Source organism: Podarcis pityusensis, assembly GCF_964106645.2.
Source record: "Podarcis pityusensis genome assembly, chromosome: 12".
Lineage (NCBI taxonomy): Eukaryota > Metazoa > Chordata > Lepidosauria > Squamata > Lacertidae > Podarcis > Podarcis pityusensis.
The window spans coordinates 44,958,025-44,979,228 of NC_138037.1; the positions used below are offsets into that span (position 1 = coordinate 44,958,025).

Genomic DNA, 21,204 nt, shown 5'->3' on the forward strand with positions numbered 1-21,204 from the left:
GTCCCAGCAGCGCTGAGGAGGAAGAAGAGCGCGCGAGGGAAGGGCCGGCCGCGCCGTCTCCTCGCCCGCCAAGATGTCTCGCGGGCTGCAGGTGGTCCGCACCGACGCCAGCAGCGGCAGCGGGGGCGCCGCGTCGACGTCCTCGGCGGCGCTTTCGGCCTCGGGGCCGGACTCCGGGCTGCTGGACAGAGGCTACGCGGGCTCGTGCTCCGCCTTGCTCAAAGGGGCCCAGATGGTAAGGGGGCGAGGCGGGCGGTCCAGGGATTCCGGGGCTCCGGGTTCCTTCTCCAAAGTTTTGGAGCTTGTTTTGCCGCGCGCCTTTTTCTTCCCCCTCAAGGGAGGACGACGTGGCCTAAATCTGGCGCTCCAATGAGAGGCAGAAGGCTTCTTGCACGTGTTGCTCTCTCTCCAGGAATAGCGGGCGCCACATTGCGCCGTCGAGCGCGCGAAGGAGAAGCGCGAAGGAGAAGCGCGGCTCTTCGCGCTGTTATCGCTCCACGCCGCCTTTGGACAACCCTGTTTGGGTGTTGGGAGGGAAGCTGAGCTGACTGCTGGTTTCAAAGTCTATGGCCTAGCAACTGTGACTGGCTATATTTACGCAGAGGCGTACCTAGGCTCCCTCGTGCGTCCGTGGCGCGGAGCTGTATCTGCGCCTCCGAAGGCGGGAGAGACCATGGACTCAAAAAAAGTTTGCTTTCCGTCGTCTTTCGCGCTCCGCCAGCGACTTCCTCCGCGGCCATGGGGTCGGCTCTGCTCTGCTCAGCCTTTCCGACGGCCCAGCTGCCTGCCTGCCTGCCTGCCTGCCTCCCTCCACTTACTGCTTTCCCTTCTGCCTCCTTCCTTCCTTCCCGTTTTCCTCGTCTTGCAACTCTCGCCTGCTCTCTGCATCTTTCTTCCCTCCCCGCGCACTTCTAATAGCGCCGCTTAGATGCCCTGGAAGAACTACAAAGGACTGAGACATAGAAGCTTGCCGTAACTGTTTGATAAATTAAGTACCTTGGGGCACAGGTGGGGCAGCTACACTTGTTAGGGTTTCTCCCAGAAACAAGCCTCCTTCGTGAGTGGAGGAGTATTTCCACTAGTGGATCCAGCCCTTTACCATTGTTTTGTGTTTGTTGTGTATGGTTCTCTTCTAGATCTGAAGAAAAAATAATAAGGGGAAGCTTTGCATCTGCATATAAATTGAAAACATGTCAACTAAAGATTTCTTTAGGACAGGACAGGATTAAAGCTCAAGATTGTTAAACCCTTTGTCTTTTTTAGCTTGGAGGCTAGCTCTGGAAAGACTGCATTAAAAATCATCACTTGCTAGAAAGAGAAACATTTTTGCTGTAATCTTTTTCCCATGTGAAGGCTCTCTATTTCAGCTGCAGCTGAATTTCCTCCGATGTTTCAAAATGTAAAACCAATTCAGTATGGCATTTTTGTTTGCTTGTTTTTTAAAAAAGGCGGGCTCTATAAATATTGAAAGATTAGCTGTGATTTGAGGAGCATTGTAAAGAACTAGTAATAGCAGATTCAGCTGAGTCAAAACAGGAAGACACAAAAAATGTGTTTCCTGTTCAAAGAAGACCCTGGGAATTGAGGTGTTTTACTGTCAACTACTTTCTCTAATCTTGAAAAAAAAAAAGCTAGAGAAAGTATTGCACATGGTAACCCCGACATCTGAGATTTAGAAAGGGAATTCTGCTCAAATGTGTAACTCAAGTTACGGCTTATTGTATCAAATCTCTTATCTTGCACACACTTGTTGCATTGCACAGTGGGGACTGGAATCCATCTTTCACTGAAGAAGGTGCATGAGTTTTCCAGGATCCCTTCCCTATCCCTTTCCTTACTATTTTTTGATGATTTATCAAGTGGAATTGCATTACCCCCCTAACAGAGAGAGGGGGGGGAAATGTGGTCTCTGAACTTTTACCTAGAAGGAATACTCTTTTTTTACAGATTATTAATTCAAAAATACATATTGATTGAGAACTGGTAGACTGGTGTGCTCTGGGAGATCAAGGTTTTGTATGCACTTCAATGAAGACAAGAGACACGGGTGGTGCTGTGGGTTAAACCACAGAGCCTAGGACTTGCCAATCAGAAGGTCGGCGGTTCAAATCCTCGTGACGGGGTGAGCTCCCATTGCTTGGTCCCAGCGCCTGCCAACCTAGCAGTTCAAATGCACGCCAGTGCAAGTAGATAAATAGGTACCGCTCCGGTGGGAAGGTAAATGGCGTTTCCATGTGCTACTCTGGTTCGCCAGAAGCAGCTTAGTCATGCTGGCCACATGACCCGGAAGCTGTATGCCAGCTCCCTCGGCCAATAAAATGAGATGAGCGCTGCAACCCCAGAGTCGTCCACCACTGGACCTAATGGTCAGGGGTCCCTTTACCTTTACAATGAAGATAGCCACTTTTTCTGGAGTTTCCTTTTTTGCATGAAGAGCTACCCTTCATGGAAGCGAAGGTTCTGAAATCTGCATCTGTGCAGTGGAATTGTTTATCTCCATGAGGGGTTGCTGAATTGGTTTGAAAGAGCAGTTCAATTCGGGCATTATATGGATGAGTAAGTAGAATATGTGGATGGGGAGGAAAGTGCTACTTCTGTTCCACCTGTCCCTGTCACCTTGCACGAGTTGAAGGACAACCATCTGCAGTGAGGGACCTCTGGTGCTTAATGGAAACTTCCCATGGCAGTGTAGAGCCAGGATTTCTCCAGTATTCTGCATCTTGTGGGGAATCTATAGGAGCACAATGCCTTCGCTGCAGACACTCTGCCTTCCAGCTCTTGTACAGTGATGGGGGCAGAGGTAGCCTGCTCGTCCCTGTTTGCATATTGTATGTAATGTTGAGTTGTATAAAGCCAGAATGCAGCTAATCAGAAGCACCTTCATTGGTTGTAGAGCTTCCTAACCTTCCCAGTATCTAATCCAAATGCCTTCCCCAGCACCTATGGGGTCCTGTCCTCCCCCACCTTCCATGCTGAGATTAGTTTTGAAAGACATAGTCTTTTGCAGCTGTTAAATGGAATGTCTGGCAGGGGAAGAATAAGTGTATTTGTGTGTTGCGTCTGTGTTCTGATTATGTACATGGTGCCCAGAACAGTTTCTCTGGTTTGCAAATGTACTCACAGGCCCAGAAAGATTGGCGGCCTCTGAAGTGTGTAAATAAGGCTGGACGTCTCTAAATGTGGAGGATCTTGGAATTTCGAAGCTTAAGGAGTCTTATGTGTACTGTACTTCCTTAAGTACTGAAGGTCGTGGGTGTTTGGATATAATTTGCTGGGTAGCACAAGAGGAAGGGAAGGTGCTATTGAGTTCTGGTACACGTTGCAGGCTTCTTACAGGCAATCTAGTTTGCTCTTGTGGGGAGAGGATACAAGACTAAATGTGGTGTTTTCATATTTAAAACAACTGTAAATTATTCTTAAATGCAAGGTTTTCCTCTTTTAGTCTAGAATTAGAGAGTGTTATCATACAGCATGGGTAGGCAAACTAAGCCCGGGGGCCGGATCAGGCCCAATTGCCTTCTCAATCCGGCCTGTGGACGGTCCAGGAATCAGCATGTTTTTACATGAGTAGAATGTGTCCTTTTATTTAAAATGCATCTCTGGGTTATTTGTGGGGCATAGGAATTCATTCATTTTTTATTTATTTTTTCCAAAATATAGTCCGGGCCCCCACAAGGTCTCAGGGACAGTGGACCGGCCCCCTGCTGAAAAAAATTGCTGACCCCTGGCATACAGTCATTGTGTTCTGGATCTCTGTTTGCTGATGACCTAAGCCCCCACTTAGCAAAACAGTAGTAACTGTTGCTGTCCTTAGAAACCTGCCCTCTTGGCAGCTTGAACCCAACTAAACATTTACACCGAAGTTCCACTGACTTCAAACTGAGTTGCATGCTGTAAGTTTGCTTAGGTTTGTACCCCAGTGTATTCCCTCCCCCAATATACTTTTGTAATCTAAACTTTTAAGTTTTATTATCGTTACTTTAGTTGGAATTGTTTTCCTCTGTTTGACTCTTCAAGAAGTGGTTTTTCCTTTTCTTTTCATTTTGAGCATTTTACTGCGAGTTGGAACTTGGGAGTTTGTTTCTTTTGCTTTCCTATTCACTCACGCTCTTTTGTCTCTTGCCTTTCAGCTATTGCTCCTGATCGGATTTATTTGCATCATTGCTTCGCCAGTGGCCGGTCACAGTACATATACCTACTTCAAAATTGTCTCCATGTTTGACTTAGTTATGATCTTCATTTTCTACGTCGTCTATATCTTCAGAATTTACCGAATGCTGACTTGCATCAACTGGCCACTTGCAGTAAGTTCCTGCTCATAGTTAAAATCGCTTTTGTTTTTAATTTCGGGGGGGGACGACAAATTACTTTTAATAAATTGCCCCATGGCACTTGTAAAGACAAACAAAAGCTCCCCCCCCCCCCAAAAAAACGTTAGTAAGACAGTGGGACCAAAAAGCCATAAAATGTGACAGTGAGATCTAGGCAAAGTCCAAACGTAAAGAGAATTAAATCTTAAGTGATCAGCTCCCAGTCATCAGTTTTCACAGTAAGAAAACTTACATTATCAGAACATAAAGAGGAACCTCAGGGTTTCCCCCAGCACACTTTCAGGCCCTTTTGAAACAGCAGGATTCCTGTGACTCCTAAGGTAAAGGTAAAGGGACCCCTGACCATTAGGTCCAGTCGTGGCCGACTCTGGGGTTGCGGCGCTCCTCTCGCTTTATTGGCCGAGGGAGCCAGCGTACAGTGGCCGGCATGACTAAACCGCTTCTGGCGAACTAGAGCAGGGCACGGAAACGCCGTTTACCTTCCGCCGGAGCAGTACCTATTTATCTGCTTGCACTTTGACGTGCTTTTGAACTGCTAGGTTGGCAGGAGCAGGGACCGAGCAACGGGAGCTCACCCCGTCGTGGGGATTCGAACCACCGACCTTCCGATCGGCAAGTCCTAGGCTCTGTGGTTTAACCCACAGCGCCACCCACGTCCCCTCCCGTGACTCCTAGCTATCCTAAAATGTGATGGGCTCTGCAATCTGCATTTGCAACAAGCAAGTTAGAGGGGATGCATGTGTGTCGGCTGTGCTGCTCAGCTGCCAGGATGTTTCAGTTTCTGCAGATGGTTGAAGACTATACTGTAGTACTTGCATGACAATGGCATTTCCCCACTCCTGATTTGACCTAGCCTTCTCTGCTGCTATCGCTGCATACAGCATCCACAGGAGAGATGAGTCTGCTCTGTCTCTCTGACTTGCTATTCAGGGACAAGAGTCAACTGCTGCAGGCCCTCTCCCACGGGGAAGGTCAGACAGTTGGAAAATTTGCTGCAGAATGTTCATAGCCCATGGAGGGGCAAAGGAGTGCAAAGTAGCAGAGCAAACTCTGTGTTGGAGTTTGCTCTAATTAGTACCCAAGAGAATAAAAACAACATCTTATGCAGTTCGGGTCTTCCTGGGAAAGACAGAGAGAGGTGTATAGGTGACATTATCACTTTCCTATTGTACTGTAAAGTCCCGGTTTCAGAAATATCACGTAGTTCAAACCTCCTGGGACCACCACTGTACCACTTTAGAAATGCTTATCAGTTTTGAAATGCTTCTTCTTTGCAGATCAAAAAGTAGGATGGGTGTGTGGAGACTAGACCCACCTCTGTGATATGCTAACTTTCCGCAGTAGCCTTAAGACATGTGATTCTATAATCTGCTTTTTAGTGGCACTGTGGGTTAAACCACAGAGCCTAGGACTTGCTGATCAGAAGGTCGGCGGTTCGAATCCCCGTGACGAGGTGAGCTCCCGTTGCTCAGTCCCTGCTCCTGCCAGCCTAGCAGTTCGAAAGCATGTCATGTGCAAGTAGATAAATAGGTACTGCTCTGGCGGGAAGGTAAACAGTGTTTCCTTGTGCTGCTCTGGTTTGCCAGAAGTGGCTTAGTCATGCTGGCCACATGACCCGGAAGCTGTCTGAGGACAAACACTGGCTCCCTCGGCCTATAGAGCGAGATGAGCGCGAAACCCCAGAGTCGGTCACGACTGGACCTAATGGTCAGGGGTTCCTTTACCTTTACCTTTATCCCTCGTTTGGAAATGTAGTTGCAGCATCTCTGTTAAAGGCTTTAAAATCAGGTGTATGTATTATTATAGTTTTATATGCCACTTTTCCTCGCAGGAGCTCAAAGTGGCATTGAATCCACGTGCAGGTGTCTTCCTATGCACAGCCCCAGTATTAAGCTGAGAGTTAGAACATGCATCTGTTGTGAATTTATTTATCCTTAACCTTATGCCCCTAGAAGCTCACACCAGAGGAATAAAGAAAAGTTGGTTCATTTCTTGAAACGGAAGTGATAGCGGATATGAATGCTGCTTCGGAAAGCAAAGTTGCAAATATAAACGGGCAGCAAATCATGCCGCATTCACACTATGATTTAAGGAGCAAAAAGGGATCCCTGTGTATTCCAAAGCCTAAAGAGAGAATGGCAATTTGGCCACAGATGCACACTAAAAGTGAGGAAGGGAAGCAAGCAGAACCCTCAGAGATCAATAGGGCTTTGCCTTTCTGTTTGGGAGTTACGCTCTCCTCATTAATACATGCACCAGCAAGTCTACAGCATCTCTCTTACAGTTAACTATTGTGCAATCTCGAAAAGAACTTGTTTGTTTGTTTGTTTTGGCGGGGAGTGGGAAAAGCAAGGGACAGCAACCGTATCTGTTTCAGCAGAACAGTGTCTTTCCTCCAGGAAATGTGATTTGGCAGTCCCATGTTTCCTTTTTCACAGGTGATTTAAAGCAAAAGAATCTCATTGGCTGGCAGTGTTGTGCCACATTGAAATGCTCCTTTTATTGGGTTGTCTTCAAAGTTGTTCTGTGCTTGTTTCTTTTCAGGAGTTTCTCCATTACCTAATAGGTACCACCCTTCTTCTCATTGGATCTGTGGTGGTGGTGGCCAGAAGCTCTGGGTCAGCAAGTCTTACAGCTGGAGCGGTGAGGCTACTCCCCCCCCCCATATCAACAAGGAATTGCTTTTACATCGTTACTGCTGGGGCCTGATTTTAGTGCAGATTCCAAGTTTTTTCTGCATAATTACTCTTTGTATGCATGTAAGGTAGAGCTGCATGTAAAGTAGAGCTGCAGTCTATACCACAAGTCAGGATTTGTCCCTTGTGTGTGCTCTGTACCCTGGTTGGGTTGAGTGTTGGAGGGCCTTTGACAAAACCTTGTATACATACAGTGGTACCTTGGAAGTCGAATGAAATCCGTTCCGGAAGTCCGTTCAACTTCCAAAATGTCTGGAAACCAAGGCGCGGCTTCTGATTGGCTGCAGGAAGCTCCTGCAGCCAATCAGAAGCCATGTAAACCATGTCAGACGTTCAGGTTCCAAAGAATGTTTGTAACCAGAACACTCACTTCTGGGTTTGCTGCATTCGGAGCCAAAACGTTCGACTCGCAAGGCGTTTGCTTTCTGAGGTACTTGGCTTGGCTCCCGAACAAATCAGCTCCTGAACTCCGCAAACCCGGAAGTGAGTGTTCCGGTCTGCAAACGTTTTTTGGAAGCCGAACGTCTGATGCGGCTTCCTTAATCAGAAGCTGCGCCTTGGTTTTCGAATGGTTTCAGGCATCAAATGGACTCCCAGAATGGATTAAGTTTGACAACCAAGGTACCACTGTACTAGACTTTCCCCTGCAATAACAAGGGCTGTGTAAGCTTTGCCCACTTTAAATTATAATTAGGTTCTCTAAAACTCTGCCTCTGCAGCCAGATTCCATACTATATGGCTACATCATGCGGCCATTGGGGTCATGCAGATTTCAGAGTTTCTGGGTTGTAGCTGCTAATGGTCACTCTTTTGGCTGCATAATAAGCTGGCAACATCGAGTATGTTAGTCCAACAGAGTTCATGAAACAGCACTTTAAACTAGAAGCCTAATTTATCCTGAATAAAGGTAAAGGGGTAAAGGGACCCCTGACAGTTAAGGCCAGTCACAGACGTCTCTGGGGTTGTGGCGCTCATCTCGCTTTATTGGCCAAGGGAGCCAGCGTACAGCTTCTGGGTCATGTGGCCAGCATGACTAAGCCGCTTCTGGCGAACCAGAGCAGCGCACGGAAATGCCGTTTACCTTCCCGCCAGAGTGGTACCTATTTATCTACTTGCACTTTGACATGCTTTCTAACTGCTAGGTTGGCAGGAGCTGGGACCAAGCAACGGGAGCTCACTCCGTTGGGGGGATTCAAACCACCGACCTTCTGATTGGCAAGCCCTAGGCTCTGTGGTTTAACCCACAGCGCCACCCGCGTCCATTTTTTTTTTTTAAATCCTGGATAGGATCTGTCAACTGGATGCATGCAGGTGAACAGAATCCTTAGTGGATAAATCTTAAATGTTGGTATAGGGTATATTGGATTCTCTATAGTAGAAGGTTTAGTTATGACATGGCTCTTTTTGTTTTGTTTTTAAACAGGTATTTGGCTTCTTAGCTTCATTTCTGTGTCTCTTAAGTATATGGCTATCCTACAAAGTATCTTGTGTCACTCAGTCAACAGGTAAGTATCTAATCAATTAAACTGCACCGACCATAGCTAGCTTGCATTATTTAAACATGGAATGAACAATTGGTGGTCCATCGGCAGAACTGTCTGAGCGTAGGTGAGGATGACAAGCAAGAGCCTCTTGGACAAGAAAGATAAAGTGATTCTACCCAAGACATTGTCCTCCCCCAACCTGTCAGTAGCATCATGGATTGTCTCGGACATAAGAAACAGCCTTGTTCACTTGTGTTCTCTGACTCTTGCAACCTAGATTGTAAACTGCATTATAAAGCCGGAGGGACCAAGATACTCCATTCCTGTTGTAGCTGCAAGGTTCAGCAAATAACTCAGCAATATGTTTGACCCAAGCCAGCTCACATTTACGTAAATTATACTGCAGACTGACACCACTAGAGCTTCCTCCATTGGCTCCCTTCATTGTAAGATATTCTTGGCCTGCTAAGCATAAGCTTGGTACCTATAAAATTCCATCTCATGTGCAGACACCTCTGATTTTATTCATGCCATCCCTTCAATAAATGACTCATTATATAAAGGAGTGGATTAAAAAAAAGGTGTACCTGCTCATTAGCTGCTTTGAGCAGATGGAATAAAATATTTTAAATAAATACAGTTAACTATAATTTAGCTGGTGACCTTTATCAAGGATAAAAACATTTGAACACACTTGCTTACATTAAAAAAAAAAAAATTATTCATGCCTGAACATTTGCACTCTCATTCCGTATTAATTTCTCCCTGTTCATGTCTATATTTAAAAAAAATTAAGACAAAAATCTTCTGGTTTGGTACTGTTTGTATATACCGTATTTTTCGCTCTATAAGATGCACTTTTCCCTCCTAAAAAGTAAGGGGAAATGTGTGTGCGTCTTATGCAGCAAATGTAGGCGGGAGGCTCTGCGCAGTGCTCCCTTTAAAGAGCCCCATGGAGTGTGTGTGCGGCTCTTGGGGGCTTTTCCCTGAGGAGCCTTTATCCTGCTGCCCGGAAGAGGCTACGTGCGGCTATCCCATAAGCCAGGACAGTAAGAGGGATCACTGCGCAGCGAATAATTTTTTTTCTTGTTTTCCTTCTCCAAAAACTAGGTGTGTCTTATGGTCTGGTGCATCCTATAGAGCTAAAATATGGTCATTCAGCATTTAAAAATATTTATTAGAAGCTCCTGCACCTGTTCGCTCCATGTGCCACCCCTACCTGCCAATCCCTTTGCTCACCTCTTTCTCCCACACACCAATACCATCTATGCATCAACTCTTTTGTTTACCAATGTACCCCTTCACCTATTTCCTCACAGCTCACCCAAACATGCCCCTTTCCTTCTAGGTTGCCCAAACACCTGCCCTCTTTTAAAGGAGGGGAGAAGCATTTCAGAATATGGTTTGGCCAACTGCTCTCTGCATCATCTCCCACCTTCTGTTTAAACAGCTTGACTTGGCCTCTCGCCACCTGCATTGCTTCCTCACTCATCTGCCTGCCTACTCTTCTGTTGCCACACTGGAATTAGCATAGTTGCCTGCTGAAGGTCACGCAAACTGCAGTGTGATGACAGCCTTACATTTTTATGTATATAGGATGATATCACATCTACACTGAGAGATGGGGTCTTGCTGTAGAGGCATCAATGCAGACAGAATGGATATTGGGTGGTTCCAAGTCACCCCTTGCCCTCTTAAGTATGTGACAAATCTACCATTACATCTTCATGTCCCAAACACTTACAAAGCTCTCTCCTCTTTCATCGGATGAAATTGTTTTGTGAGCTTGCCTAGAAAATTCATGTTTTGGAGCAGCTATATAAATTGTGTCTGTAATTTGCTTGACAAGTTTATTCTAGTCATTCTCTCTGTTTCTTTTTCAGATGCTGCTGTGTGAAACTTTTGGCACTTACAATGCACACACCAAACTGAGGATTTCATAGGCTAACAGACAGCAAATGTATGTAAGATGGAATTTTGTTCTGGTGATGTTCTTGAGGACTTGCTTTTGTAATGACTCCTGAAACCTCTTACTAAGTGAGCTGACCACCAGATGGCTCTGGTCTTACACTCCTCATATTCATTTGTCCAGATTGTTAGTACCAGCAGTCTCTATTCTGCATTGTCTTAATACCAAGATTCTTGTATTAGGGAATCTGTTTTTTCTTTCTTTCTGCAAACAAAGGGAAACCAGGATTGAAATTCTTAGCCATGATCTGGGTGACCAGATGTTTTCCCTCAGCCTAACCTACCTCACAGGATTGTTGAGGATAAAATGCAGAGGTTGATGGAGAACTGTGTATTCTGCATTGAGCTCCTTGAAGGAAAAGTGGGGTGTAAATGTAAAAATGAGTATTCTATGTCACGATTTGGTAGGAGCTAGCTCCCCTCTCTTCATGTTGTTATCATTCAAGCTACCTGAGTGATCTGAACTGGGACCTGCATATAAAGGTTGAAGGTGGGAAATTTACTGTGTTTCCTTTCATCTGCAGCTGGAAAATGCTACATTTTACCATGGACCAGCAGCTGCTTTATATTAAGTTATACATGCAAAGTCTCTTGCTTAGCTCTGCCTTTCCTGGCTTTTGGCTCCCGGTGCGAGAAAAGGCATTTGATAATTTATGTTTTTACTGGCTTACTGTGAATATGTCTTCAGAAGTGAAACAGAGTTTCCTTTGTGTCCTAGTGTTTCTTCTGTTTTTAAGTATTTTTATTCATGACAAAATAATTTTAAATAAATTTTATACCTCAAAAACACCACTCACTTCCATATCCATACCTGTTAGACAAAACCAACTCCCCTAAGTTTTCAGTTTTGATAGTATGTTGCTTGGCATTATTAATAGTTAACTTTGGTCTCTGTGAAGATCAGCTCTTTTGGCTGGAACACCCCAGTTAAATACAATCAAATCTTATTTTGTGTTGCAAATGAGCAGTTCATGGGGAATTCTTATGGCAGCTATGTAAAAAAAAGAAGCAGCAAGTTTTCTTGTTTCATTATTTCAGTGTTCAACATGCTATTTCGGTTTATAGGGATTCTATTGCTGATGGTTTGTTGTTTTGTATTCCCCTGTTGTCTGACTGCAATACATTGGACAGTATTTTCATTCTAAGGTAGCAGCAAGCTAATAGAATGCCCCTCTGTGAGGATTAACTTCATGACCTTCAGGTACCAATTTAGGAAAATTCACTTCCAGAGCACTTTTGAGTCCTAGATGGTCTTAACATTATCATTGCAGGTTATTCTCCCGGTTTATGTGAAATTGTGTGTTTTATTTTGTTTCATTGTGCTTTTAATGTTTTTAGCCACTTTGCAAATCTACAGGAAACAGTGGAGTGGAAACATTTGAATAAACAAATCTACAAAAGGGTTGGAGCCTTTCCACAAGATAATCTAAAACAGTTTAGCTGAGAGCAAGTCCTGTATAACTCAGTGGGGCTTGCAGCAAAATCCTATGCTTGCCTACTTGGAAGTAAGCATTTAACCCAGTGCTTTCATTTCACAGCCTGACAGCGTCTCATTGCTGTTTCAGGATAACAAGGTGGGCAGTTTGGGGTGGGGATTCTGTAATGTTTAGTTAAAGATCAGTCAAGTAATTTATGCTGTTAAGTTGCTAGCACTATTAGTGAGAAAAAAACAGGACAATGCATGAATAGAAGTACGCCTTTCAAAAAGGCTCTAGGTAACCAGAGATGGTTCATGTGATATGCTGTCTGTTGGTGACTTGCTTTTGCATGATCAGAGGCCAGAGCAAGGGTGCAGAAGACTGGCCATTAGTGCTACAGGCTCACGGAAAACCGTCATTAATACTGCATGCACAGCAGTTTATCATGCATGACATCAAAGTAATTATGCTCTTGGCAGACTCGGGCTACACAAACTGTAAGCAAAAACAACCCCATTTCCCCTCAAAGCAAGGGTTTAATTTATCATCGTTATCTTCATCTTTTATATTAAAAATTACTTAAAAAGAAGCAGAACATGCAAGCGAGATAATAGGACATGGCGAGAAAAAGCTGGTTAATGGAGAAAAACAAAACAAGGTAGAGAAAAGTAAAGGGGAAATTCAACAGCCGTTGAACTTGGAGAATATGTGGAATCAGTAGTCTCTGAGAGCCTTGCAGTCAGACCTGTAGCTAGGTGATCTTGCACCCCTGGCAGAACCGTCCAGATTGCACCCCCAGCAACAGACAAATTATTTCTTCTTTCTGCCTCTCCTCCACCCCGACCCTCCAATTCAATTCATCCTCTAAAACCATTTCTTATGAAGCAACAATCAATATTTATATTTATAAACTTGTTTTTAGCAGATTTTGTGCCCCCCCAACGCCTGCGCCCCTGTTGGGGGCCCACCTCACCACCCCCTAGCTACGGCCCTGCTTGCAGTATTCCAGTAAAGGTGTCAGGGATATCCTGCAAATAAGTGCCTCCCTGCTTTAGCTCAAAGACGCAGCATATAGCTAACTCTAGGCTCTACTAAGGTGGGGAACATGAGACTTCTGAGTACGGCTGCCAAAGCAGCTCTGAATCCATATGACATATTTAGGGAATGGCCAAAGAACTGATGACTATTCCAGAGTTTAAAGTACTGGTTCAGTAGGGAAGTCAAGATTAATCCTAGCTCCCACATCTCACCCAAATCATCTAATTGTGCATCATCCCAAAAATATCACACGCCAAATTGGCATTGGGTTCACAGCAATGTCAACAGGTGGTCTTGCTTACAAGAATAATCCAACAGGCTTCCAAACCGTATATTAAACTTAGAAATGGACAAAAATGCAGTGCTGAGCAAATTAATACTGAATGAAGAACACAATGGTTATAAATTAAACCTGCACTTTACACCTTTCCTGTTTTACCTGAGCAAGGTGGCTTACAAAGATACCAACGTAACACAACAATTCACAGTGAAGACTGTCTAATTGCTTTAAACAACAGCAGAATACTTTAGAAAAATCACTTGAGCCAATGGAGTAGAATGTCTGACTTAGACCAGGAAGAGCCAGATGGAAATCCAAGTTTAGCCATGATGCACACTGGGTGAACTTGGGCCAACCCTCCTATCTAACCTACCTTGTTGTTGTGAGGATAGACAGGGGTGGCAGAACCTTATGTGCACTCCTTGGAAAAACAGAATGTAATTAGTAATTTTTTTCAATAAAAATAAAATGTACCAACAGCAGGAATGTACAGTGGTACCTCGGGTTACAAACGCTTCAGGTTACATACGCTTCAGGTTACAGACTCCACTAACCCAGAAATAGTGCTTCAGGTTAAGAACTTTGCTTCAGGATAAGAACAGAAATTGGGCTCCGGTGGCGTGGCGGCAGCAGGAGGCCCCATTAGCTAAAGTGGTGCTTCAGGTTAAGAACAGTTTCAGGTTAAGAACGGACCTCCGGAACGAATTAAGTACTTAACCCGAGGTACCACTGTATCTTTTTTGAGGACCACGTTGAAGGCAGAATAACTTTTGGTTTGGTTTCAGCATGCCTGATGGCATGGGAAAAGGGCTGCTTAAAGCCCAATGTTTTATTTCTTTAGAATAAATAAAGGCATTTAAATTTATCTGAAATGGTATCAAGAATGCTCCTGCAGGGGAAATGTTACTTCATGGGAACGCCGTGTGAGACTGAAGATCTGCCCACATAGATCAAGGAGTAACTGTAACTGTTCTGTTTTGTTTTCGTCCTGGGCCTTTGTTGAACAGGTTATTTACACATTCAGAGCCTCTCTTCTAAAGCTGTTCCATAGTGTACTCAAGAGGTAGCTCTCTCTCCTGCCACACTTATTAGCTGCCATGCCTTCAGTGCTGCGTTCTGCCAAAGTTCCTGAAAGTTATTAGAGAGACCAGAGTGCTTTTTGTTCGAATGCTTTCAACATATACTGTACTTCTGACATCTCGCTACACAAAACGGAAATGTTCAGAATAGCAGAAAATGCTGTTATTGCTTGGTTGAAGGGGGGGGGGGAATAATCCATAGAGCAAGAACAACAAGCAGTGTACGAAGCACTATGCAGGGATTACATCAAAATGCAGGCTGCACTATAGCTGGTGGAGCATACCTAGAAAACAGATTACGTCCTGAGTGCCTGGAAGTTTTAATGACTTGTTTCTGTCAAGCATACTTTTTTTGCTCTGCATGCTTAGAAATCACCCACATTTTTCTTTGCATAGGATGCACCAGAAATACAACCTTGAAGCTTCCAGTCAAGAATCCTGCTCTAACACTTTTTGTGGCCCTAAAGAATGTAATATATAGCAAAACAAGTCTTGCGTTGTGATCTGTAGGAAGGGTTGCATCAGGAAGAGTTTAGTGCACCATGGGATATTTTCAGGATGGTTCATGAGAGATTTCTCTGAGAAAACGCATCGGAAAAGGAAGGCTCCAGAGTGCTCCCTTGTAACACAGGTCAATGGTTCAGCCCTCGGGGGGGGGGGGAGGACATTACCATTTATCCCTGTTTCTTCAGGAATAAGAGGGTTCTTGCTGCCCAGTTACCAACAGCAGAAAAGAGACATACTCCAAAGCAACATGCTTTCTACAACTTTTTAATAAAAACATAATCATTTCGTAATCAAGTGATTCCAATGAAGATAAAAAATAGGTAGTAAAAAGGCCAGGCTACAATAGAGAAGGTAAAAAAGTTGACATAGCATACAGTTTACAATAAGAATCTATACAGTAACAGTTTAGGCAACAGTTGGTTTGTCATTACACATTTCCAAAGTGAAGACAATGCTATAATTCACAGTTCAAAATCACCCAAACCTTTTTCACGAAGCATATGCTGTTAGAAAAGTTGGCGCCTAGCCTACATTTAAAAACCCCATTATAAATAATTTCTCAAAACCGCTGAGTGTCTTCCCATCTTCACAGTGGGCCATTCTTCAAAGCGTTTCCTGTATTATGGATGGAATGCATGTGATTATACAGGGGCTGAGATCCAAAGAACAGCACCCTTCTGTGTGTCCTAGGCACCATTAAGCTTATCCAAACAGTGGCTCTCCGTGTCATGTGGGAAACCACTTCCGAAACTAAGGGGACTTTCCTACTTTCTCTCCTGGGAGAATGGGGATCTGCTGTATGAAACAGGGAAAGTTAAAAAACAATCCCACCAAGTGAGCTCATACACTTGGCGGTGCCACAAGTAGTTGTTTCGATCTTGACCTGTGCCCCTTCTACTCAAGGACACCGCAAACACAATGGGTTGGATCCAGTCAGCCAGCCTTCCTTTAGGCGAGGGGCAGCTGACATTTTTTGGGGGCTGACGGCTGCACTGAGCCAAGATTAATTTTTTAAGTGAAAATGTTTTGGAGGGGTCTAGAGGCCACCAAAAAACCTTTTGATGTCATGGCGTCATAGAGGTGGGTCCGTAGGTAAAGGTAAAGGGACCCCTGACCATCAGGTCCAGTCGTGGCCGACTCTGGGGTTGCGGCACTCATCTCGCTTTACTGGCCAAGGGAGCCGGCGTACAGCCGGTCATGTGGCCAGCATGACTAAGCCGCTTCTGGCAAAGCAGAGCAGTGCACGGAAATGCCGTTTACCTTCCCGCTGGAGCGGTACCTATTTATCTACTTGCACTTTGACGTGCTTTTGAACTGCTAGGCTGACAGGAGCTGGGACTGAGCAACGGGAGAAGTCAATTTTTAATTTTTTAAAAAAATAATTAAAAGGGTTAATATTTGGTGGATCCTAGGGGATCACAAAAGACAGCTTGGGAGAGGCTGGAAACAGCCCATGAGATAGCTACCCCTGCTTTAGTCCTACGTAAATCTATGCAACAAGTTACTCACTACTTAACAAGTCATTTGATTTAAATGGGACTAAAGTGTGGCAAGCAGTCTGGATCAAACACAGTATGTTCAAAGGCTTTCGGTCTTATGGCGCTGAACTATTGGTATAAAAAGGAGACCATTGAATGGGGGGAGTGATTCTTCTGAGCCACCAAGGAGTGTGTTGTGTGCACATGCACATTAAGGACGGAAACTTAGAAGGCCGCATGATCAAAATCTGCATAAGATTTTGAAGCAGAAAGTGCAATAATAATAATAAAAACTGGCAATTCCAATTTAATCCCAAAACAGCTTCACGCACACTGGAAATAAGCTAGTGTATTTCCAGAGACACCACAGTAAGTTGCTTAGCGGTGCAACCTTCAACAGATTTACTTGAAATTAAGACCCACTGGATCCATTCACATGAGCAAGATTTCAGCAAGTCTAATATAGTATCTGGATTCTTTAAGCAGCAACAAAATTAAGAATGATAAAATGTTCTAAACTTGGAATGAATATGATATGGGGGCAATGGGGGAGGGGACGGGAACACAGAGGGGTTTTTTTTTGGGGGGGGGACCTAGGTCATTACCATTTGTGCTGAAGGAAGTGAGAACAGTCCCGTAAATAAATATCTCTTTAGTTCACCTCTTAATAGTTCATCTATCCACAGATATTTTAAAGTTCTAACACTCACAACTTGGGGGAGCGGGGGGGGGGGGGCGGGTGACACTAGCTTTCTGTCTACAAGAGCTTTCCTGCCAGATCACTTTGAGGCTATCATTACTCTCCATGGAAAACCAGGCAAGGGAATATTTCCAAACTTACATTGTTAAGCAATAGCTGCTGTGTACCTTTTCTTCTATGCGAATTCAGCCTGAACAAGCAAGAGGCTCTAAGCTGTCGCATTTTCTGGCATTGCCCAGCTATGTGGAAAGATTACCAGTCTAGCTTGCTTGAGGTGGTGTCAATTAGGGCATCTCATATTTCACTGTTTTGCAGAAACTTACTATGACAGCAAACAGAAATCTACAGCACAACCCTATGCAAATTTACTCAGAAGCAGGCTCCACTGCGTTCAGTAGGGTTTACTCCCAGGTAATTGGGTACAGAATTGCAGCCCTAGTTTCCCTTTATATGCTTAGTAGAAACAAGCTGCCTCCTAATAGCTTTCACAATTCTTCCCCCAAAAAACCCATAGTTTAGGGCACCAGGGAACTATATAAAGGAAACGGCATATTTGCATCCCAGCCCCTCAAGATAACTCCCAACAACACAAGCGTCGGAAAGGGAATATTTGACAAATGAAGCTTGAGGTCAGTTGCCTGTAACTCTTTGCTCAAAGACAATTCCAATTTATACATGAGAGATTGTGCAGGACAGAGCTATCAATGGCTACCAACTGTGACAGTTAAGTTCTCCCTCCACTGTCAGAGGTATTTTGCATCTTTATACCAGTTGCTGGAAACAGAAGGGGAGAGAGCTGTAATGCTCAGATCCTGCTTGTGGGCTTCTCACTGGTAAAAAGGTAAAGGACCCCTGGACAGTTAAGCCCAGTCAAATGTGACTATGGGGTGCAGCGCTCATCTCGCTTTCGGGCCAAGGGAGCCGGCGTTTGTCCACAGACAGTTTTCCGGGTCATGTGGCCAGCATGACTAAGCCGCTACTGGCGCACAGAGGGCCGTGACGAGTGCCAGAGTGCACGGAAACGCCATTCACCTTCCTGCCACAGCCATACCTATTTATCTACTTGCACTACTTGTGCTTTCGAACTGCTAGGTTGGCAGGAGCTGGGACAGAGCAACGGGCGCTCGCTCCGTCATGGGGATTCGAACTGCCGACCTTCCAATTGGCAAGCCCAAGAGGCTCAGTGGTTTAGACCACAGTGCCACCTGTGTCTAGTTGCTACTGTGAGAACAGGATGCTGGACTAGATGGGCTACTGGTCTGATCCAGAAGGTGGTTCTTATATGCTCCTATTTCACTGTACAACGCAAATACTCTTCCTTTAAAAACAAGAAGTCCTATTCTATTCAAAAAATACCACAAATATGTCACAACGGCATCCCTTTTCTACTTTCAAGGCTGCATCAATGTGCAAAACATGCAGGCTCTGTCCTGGCAGAGTAGGGTGTGTGGGGGAGGAGTTGTATTAGCATTTCACACCGGGAAGATGTGGAAACCTCACCAGGTTACAGTCATACCTTCAAAGTCGAACGGAATCAGTTCCAGAAGTCAGTTTGACTTCCAAAACATTTGAAAACCAAAGTGAGGCTTCTGATTGGCTGCAGGAAGCTCCTGCAACCAATCTGAAGCTGCGGCAGCCCCATTGGAAGTTTGGCTTCCAAAAGAACATTTGAAAACCGGAACAGTCACTTCCAGGTTTCGATTGTTTGGGAGCCAAAACGTTCGAGAACTAGGCTATTCGACTTCCAAGGTACGACTGCATTGCCTCGCTAGCTGTCACATGTAGGCTGATTTTTATTATTATTACTTGCAAAACAAACAAAAGCCAGGACGCCTCAGAACATTTCACTGCATTCTTATCCCTATATGGGCATTATGTGTGGCCTGCTCGGAGACTCCCTAAATGAAGTCACATTTCTGGGCTTTGATCATCATGCACCACCTTGACTATGATTCCTTCTACACATCAATGAAACTCTTGGGAGTCAATGTGGGCTGCAACACCTTGAGCAGCAGCTATTGGTTAACTTCCTGTCACCAACAGCACACCCACCCCTGCCCCAAAGTCTTCCACAGTCTGCAATATTTCATTCATAAACAGAAGAAGCTGCACACGCAATTGACTACACAAAATAAATAGCCCGAAAGCATCACACTATTAAATGTTTTATGAATAAGATTGGAGGCGACAAGTGTTGCTCTTTATACTTCCTCAACACATGAGCCAGCCAAGCCCTTTTTATATTAATACAATCTCCTTTTAAAATTTCAGGCAGCTTGTTACAGTTTTAAAGTTGTTTCCTCTTGGCTGACTGCTTCTTTGTGTCTGCTTAAAATTGTAACAGCTCTTTCAGAGTCCTGAACACACAGCGAATGCAGATGCCTACATACTGCATTGTACATAATTTAAACCTGGACTTAAAAGACACACAGACAGACAGAAATAAAATAAGCTGTATGTACTGCTATGTTACAAAATGGTATAAGACCATATGGACAGTATTGATTATTACTATCATGAAAAATCATATACATCAATAGCAACATGAATTAGGCAGTCAGAAAAAAAACCACCCACACATGCCAGGGAATCCCATGATTTTCACATGTATAAAAAAAATATTTAGAGGGGAAAAACCTTCAGTAGAGAATGCTACTCCCCAATGGGGTCAGAATGCTGATTAACTATTGGGGTGGGAATAAAATCAAACAACTGTAATCCTGAATAGAGGACACTCTATGTTGCAACACTACGTTGATGAACATATGTTGCAACACTATGTTGATGAACTATGAGATGAACATGATTTTAAGAGGGGGAAACAATGATCCCCTAGGTAAAGAATTGGGACCACATCCTGGGGTGTGTGTGTGTGTGTGTGTGTGTGTGTGTGTGTAAGAGAGAGAGCCTACTGATTTTCACACGAGGCTACTCCATAGGCCACACAATATCTAATTTCCTGTCTTTATTTCTCAATTTCCTATTTTTTCCTATATAAAAACATGAAATGTATCCCTTCTGCAATTAATACGGGGAGAAACCTCCCACTGTCCCTTTCTCTTCAGCTATTATCCCATCCCCTTCATTACCGGGGCCTTTTCCATACGAAACTAATTTTATTCTGAACTTGAACCGTTTTTCACCTGTCGAAAATTTTCTTCTGGAAGAAGCAAAACCCAATTATTTCATGATCCTATCACAAGTTTCCCTTGCTTACCAGTGATGTACAGTCACATACAAATGAGTGTGCAATTGCATAAAATCGAGTGCTTATTGGAGTGTGTGGGGGGGGGAAAGAAGCCCACAATTCTCGAACTATTTATGTGTGGGAACTGTGCAAAGACGCAGCACTAGGACGGCGAGTTGAAAACTGAAACGAAATTTAACTATCTGGGCATTCTTTAAAAGGCGGAATCATTCCAGCTTCACTCGGCATCTGATAATAACAATAAGGGATGGTTTAAACCTCAGACTTGCTAGTTATTCAGTGGCTGATTCTCTGTCGGATTCAGCGTATTGGCTGGGTTTTCTGTCTTCCTCTCTTCTTTTGCCTTACGCCTCTTCAGATACATCAGAACAGCGTCCACACAAAACGTTATCGTTGCGAGAAAGCCAAATACCTGTTAAAGTGTGAGAAGAGTCTATATAAACAAACTTCAACTGAGATTCAAAAGTATACAAGAATAGTCTGATTATCTCCAGGTACATTTTCCTGTTGGTCTCTATAAAAAAAGGGGTGGGATTCTGGCCCTGATGACTCTTCCCCTGCTCAGCCACACCCCTCCCTGGCCCCTCTTTGCACCCTCCTTAAGTGCTTTTGCCTGGCTGGATTGTGCCCTTCAACTCTGATAATGCTTGCCTAAATGAAGGATAGAGAGGGATGTGTGAGTTTCTACCAGTCACCTGTGCAAAACATAAAGCATTCATTGCTCCACCCACTTTGGCTCTGGCTCCACCCACCACGGACACATGGGCCACCAAAACGTTGCCCAGAAAAGGATGTAGCCCTTTTCCCATCCCTGCTATAAAACTTGCCAATGACGAATGCTGAAAGGCACTTTGCGGCTTTTGAAAAACGGAAGTGTTTGGAACTACTGCCAATAGGCAGTGCAAACTAAGAGAATGAGATGAGAGCAGGAGGCCCGGTAAGACATCCAGGAACAAAACAAGAGGAAACCAGCTGGTCCTAATAAAAGGATCATAAATGTAAGCTGGTGCCATTTTA

General features: G+C 44.3%; 2 protein-coding genes across 2 annotated transcripts in view; one reads left to right on the forward strand and one right to left on the reverse strand.

Annotated features, from left to right (window-relative positions):
- On the forward strand, nucleotides 1-20,269 carry CMTM7 (CKLF like MARVEL transmembrane domain containing 7). The gene is made up of 7 exons (XM_080975113.1): nucleotides 1-235; nucleotides 4,131-4,304; nucleotides 6,876-6,974; nucleotides 8,451-8,532; nucleotides 10,395-11,680; nucleotides 14,691-15,899; nucleotides 16,157-20,269. The coding sequence occupies exons 1-5, from the start codon at nucleotides 74-76 to the stop codon at nucleotides 10,406-10,408; spliced, it is 531 nt and encodes a 176-aa protein (XP_080831239.1). The 5' UTR covers nucleotides 1-73; the 3' UTR covers nucleotides 10,409-11,680; nucleotides 14,691-15,899; nucleotides 16,157-20,269.
- Nucleotides 19,132-21,204, reverse strand: part of CMTM6 (CKLF like MARVEL transmembrane domain containing 6) — a 20,078-nt gene continuing 18,005 nt past the window's right edge. Inside the window, exon 5 of the mRNA XM_080975082.1 lies at nucleotides 19,132-20,599. Coding sequence (XP_080831208.1) covers nucleotides 20,456-20,599 — 144 coding nt within the window. The 3' untranslated portion in view covers nucleotides 19,132-20,455. The remainder of the gene's footprint in view (nucleotides 20,600-21,204) is intronic.